The sequence below is a fragment of the Megachile rotundata genome, chromosome 1, assembly GCF_050947335.1.
Source record: "Megachile rotundata isolate GNS110a chromosome 1, iyMegRotu1, whole genome shotgun sequence".
NCBI classification, from domain to species: Eukaryota; Metazoa; Arthropoda; class Insecta; order Hymenoptera; family Megachilidae; genus Megachile; species Megachile rotundata.
In genome coordinates, this window is record NC_134983.1 from 25,038,705 (window position 1) to 25,043,349 (window position 4,645).

At 37.4% G+C, this 4,645-nt stretch overlaps 1 protein-coding gene and 1 long non-coding RNA gene across 2 annotated transcripts; one reads left to right on the plus strand and one right to left on the minus strand.

The window, feature by feature from the left end:
- Positions 1 to 1,012: 1,012 nt before the first annotated feature.
- On the plus strand, positions 1,013 to 2,158 carry LOC105664346 (uncharacterized). The gene is made up of 2 exons (XM_012298691.2): positions 1,013 to 1,209; positions 1,951 to 2,158. Exons 1-2 carry the CDS (start codon positions 1,013 to 1,015, stop codon positions 2,156 to 2,158), a joined length of 405 nt encoding a protein of 134 aa, XP_012154081.1.
- An 859-nt stretch (positions 2,159 to 3,017) lies between these two features.
- LOC143264493 (uncharacterized) lies at positions 3,018 to 4,511 on the minus strand. The gene is made up of 3 exons (XR_013038239.1): positions 4,308 to 4,511; positions 3,576 to 4,150; positions 3,018 to 3,212 (listed from the first exon to the last, which is right to left on the minus strand). It is a non-coding gene; the product is annotated as an uncharacterized LOC143264493 (long non-coding RNA).
- Positions 4,512 to 4,645: the final 134 nt, after the last annotated feature.

Below are 4,645 nucleotides of genomic sequence, written 5' to 3' on the forward strand. Positions count from 1 at the left end.
CAATCGGATATCTAGGATCGTTATAACTTCCCTGCGCGTCCCCAAACTATCGCGACACACGATGTTCACGAGTCGTTACGAAACACCGTGATTGGTCGAAATAATGTTTTACATGTCCGTTCTAGAGGGAAATCCGATTACAACGCGGCATCGTTGCTCAGAAATTGTTCGCGTGCCTCGATCTTCTAATAGTTCGATCACGATGCCAACTTTCGTCAATACATTTAATATACATACGTATACGTACGTAGGTGTATACGCGTATTTCTATCGCGACGGGCGTTTCGTCATCGTAGCGTATTTCGTGTGAGCAAGTAATAGTAATTGTGTGCCACGCGACCAGATAACGGGAGAAGAAAGAGTACCGCGAATATAACGATGGAATCTCGGTTGAAACGGAGGATGAACAATCAATTGGACATCGTGTATAATTTTCCACGAAATCCTATTGCGTAATTGTTATTGTCGCTGGAATTTCCTGCTTCTCAACGTGTCGCGTTCGTTCGAAGATTTTGTCAAGGTGCGAAGGTGTGTACGATCAAAGCGATCGTTTTTCTCGTACGGGACGACAATGAGGCCTGAATTCCACGGATTTCGAGCCATGTTTCTCGTGTTTTCAACATGTCCAACTTTTTAGCGTCGTCGCGTCGAATTTTTCTTATGTATACATAGTTATAAATAGTGGAATGCGGTCGCGGCTTACGGTTCCACGCTCAACGACGATGACATTTTTGAGAAAAATATAAGATCCTGGCACCGAGACGATCGTTTGGTATGTACGTACATACATAAGTAGTACGTACATATATCGGTATATTCTATTGTTTGACGACGACTTCAGTACGTAATAGGAAAAAATTACAGCGCAGCGTTTGCGACCAGAATTCAAAGTCTTCTTTAATACAAATTTATTCGTAACTCGAACGTGAAGTCCTCGTCGTACGTTTAATAGATACACGCGTGTACGTCTGTTCCCATGTAGAAGTTTCGATCGATCGACGGATACTTTTCGATGGATCAATTGCCACGAAACTGTCAAGCCTTTCATCCGAAGGATCCAGCTCATGGTACGCTGAACTACGATCTCGGAGCTTTAAACGAATACCAGAAGAAAAAATTAAATTCGAGAAAGGCAACCGAGAGATACGAAAATGAAATTTATTTAAAGAGGCATCCAGAAATCAAAGGATTTCTCTCGATTTTACTTAGGTAATTGATTTTATTCCTCGCCAACTCTGCTCGCTTCGTTACTTCTTCCTTTTTTTCCTAGTTTACGATAAATATTCGCATCGTCCGGTGCGAAGTCGTACGCGTCCCTGACATGGTATATCTGCTATCGGTCGTTTATCCGCGCGTACACTACCATCTTTAAAGTACTAAACTTCTAGTTCTCTTTCTCTAATTCGTGGATAAATTTTCTCTCCATATTGAGAAACGTTCAAAGATGTTTCAACTAAATCTAGGTTCTTTATAATCCTTTTGAAAACTTTGATCAATCGGGACGGAAAATTCCTATCAACGTTCGTTTCTACGTTCGTTTCCCATCAATGCAAATAAATTACCAGTAGATTTACTAAGAAATAACTTAATATCTTAATATGTATCTTGAAACACTGTTCTTGAATTTACCGTGCAATTATTGGTTACCGAGATATCGATGATTAAAGAAAACAAATTAAATGTAAACGAGTTTAATCGTGAAAAATTGATCAGAATCCGTGGGCGTATTCAAAGAAAAGAAAAAGTTTGTTAATCCGTTATTACAAGTATTCTCTGCCGACAAATCTTGAAATGGTACAACACTGGAGCTTGAAAATACTTTTTGTTCCACCTGGATACGACCATTTTTCACATAGATACAACTCTTCGAAGAACCTTAAACATTTTTGGTCCCTTAGTTTGCTCGAGTAGCGTATGTTTCATCGTTCAAATTGTTTTTTTCTTTTACAGACACGTATTGCAAACGCAGCCTTCTATACGCGTTCACGAAACGATAGGCGAGTTTTTTAACAGGTCGCGCTGTGAGATACTAATGGATCTGCTAGAATATCGCTTACGTACCGGGCAAACGTTCGATATACAAACTGGCTTAACAACATGGAGCGATATCACCGGAACGGATGGTCTCGAAATTTCATGCCGTAACGAACAATGCTAAGTTTGATAAACGATTATACCGATTTTAATTCCATCGCATCGTGTCAAATTTAATATAAATAAACGGCTGTACGTTTCGAATCCATTTGGAATCTATTTAGAAAATAATTGCTTTCTCAATCGATTTATCGATCGTTGAAATCGATCGATGCCACCTTGGATTTATTTCGTTGAAACGGAGTTAATCGAGCAACGCGAAACTGATGTGATTGCGTGCATATACGTATGCGTATACGTTTATATTGGTACTTTTGTTAGATTTCCGGCTGTTTACAAAAGGAAGTTTACGATCGTTTGATCAGTTGCACCCACCACTTCCTCTATAAACACCGTATTCGTTCGTAATCGTTCATTCTCGTATAGTCGTCAACGTTCTCATTTTATCATTATAATTTTCCAAATTATTTTCACTACCTGTTACGCGCGAAAAATTTTCTCTTTCTTTTCCCTACATAACCACGCTCTCCTGTCTAATTCTTTATTATGTATAGTTACAATCGTGTTACTCGTCATATATATATGTACGTGTAATATCTACGCAATATAATCGAACGAATCGTACGAGAGAAGACCGTTAGAGAATTCTACGCAGGAAAGTTGTGCCGTTGCCACTACATATACGTACAGTTGCGTTATCGAAACGTATCATAAACGGCAATTAAAACTGTGTTTATAACGCCGGAAAAGGAAGCGATTTTATAATGTAAAAAATCGTTGCTGATAACTTAACAATCGACGCATAATTTTAGCCTTGGCAACAGAGACAACGTTTTCTTCTCGTGGCAGTGAAATTTTCAATAAATTTACGTGTTTTTTAAGGGGTTAGGTGGGTTTCAGACGCTTAAAAAAGGCGTATTTTTACTAATTTTTTTTAATATGTCACATGAAATATTTATTTCAAACAATTTAGTAAATTAAAAGATACATAATTAATGAGTACTTTGTGAAATTTTTGTTTAAAAATGTTGAATATTCAGCCATTGGGACCTCATCTCCGTTGATCTCTCAAAAAAAAGGTCTCTCGGCGTGGACACGATAACTCTTGACTGGTTCATCTGAAATTAAAAAACAAATTAGTTTCTGTTAGCAGGTATATAAAGCTCGTACTTGAACGAAGGAAAAAGAAAAAAATTAAAATTAGAAGTTTTGGCGGAGTTATGAACAAAAAGTTTCATTTTTTGGTCACATTTTCACCACGTATTTCCTCGTAAAATAAGTTGTGATGAAAAGAAACAAAAATCCTTCGTTCAAGTACTAGATAATGTTATTTTGAAGAAGTGTGCAAAATTTGAAAAAGATCGGTTCATAACTTTTTGAGAAATCATGTCCACCGACTTCAAAAATAAAGTTTCGAGAAAAACGCGATTGAAGTTTTAAGTTGAAATAACATGCAGAAAAATTTTTTTTTTTAAACTTACATAGAATCATCGATTCCGGCACCACAAAGTAAAGAACCTGCTGCAGCGGCAATATCTAGATCCTAGTTTCTTGAGTCCCAGTGTCGGCTTTTTTCTCAGCTACGAGTATGCGATTCTCGTCCTCTTTTGGGGCATACTCATGGCTGTTTCGGCCAAGTTTAACACACTGTTTAAAATTCACTTTACCATTGCACACTTTGTCTTCTCCATTTTTATTTATTACATTTGAGCACTTCACAAAAATCGATAGCGTAGAAAAAACTAAAAAAAAGTCTATAACTGCATATTGAAGAGTACCGAACCAACGGTTTCTTGGTCTTTTATTGCTGCTATAGTAAATCTTCAATATCCAAAAGTCTCTTAAATCTATAAATAATGTCTACACAACTAAAATATTTAGAACTAGTTGCCCTTAGAAAAAGAAAACAAGCGAGAAAGACAGACAAACAATACCTAGGTAACTGCTTCAATAAACTTGCATCGCGCCAGGCTAACGTGGCCTGTCGGGCAGAACTTCCGAAGGGTCTATCTCTTTGAATTTTACTCCAATCGATTTAAAATTTTGGCAGAATATTCTAGACACATTGTACTATTTAATAAGATTAAAAAAAAAAATCGATTTTTTGAAATTTCCAAACCCACTTAACCCCTTAAACGAAACTTTATTTAGTTATCGTTTCGATATTTTTCTTCGCAATGGGATTATACAAAATCATATTTTAACATGTATACCTAATACAAGCGAATTAAAAGACGAAAATGAACGTTTACTGTGCTTCCAGAAAATAATTGTTGATATTAGGAAAGTAACATAATAGCGAGTTAACAATTGGTGTAAAAATAAAAGTGAAATAAAGGGAGAAAAGGTAAAAATGCGCGCATATTGCAGAGAAAAGAGAATCCTGGATCGTACAACCGAGAGAACCGGCGCGACGCGACGCGACGACTCGCGCGAGTCGCGAGAACGGCATAAAACCAGCACCGAAGCGAATCCGAGATTCACCGAGAGCAGTCGAACATGGCCGAAGAGTCGCGTGGTGTTCCAAAAGAATTTCTGCATCCTCAGTCGT

Excerpts from the sequence above, each read along its gene's own strand:
- LOC105664346 (XM_012298691.2), top strand. The coding sequence starts at position 1,013 with ATGGATCAATTGCCACGAAACTGTCAAGCCTTTCATCCGAAGGATCCA. Across the intron at positions 1,210-1,950 it reads TTTCTCTCGATTTTACTTAG|ACACGTATTGCAAACGCAGC; the intron begins GTAATTGATTTT and ends TTTCTTTTACAG.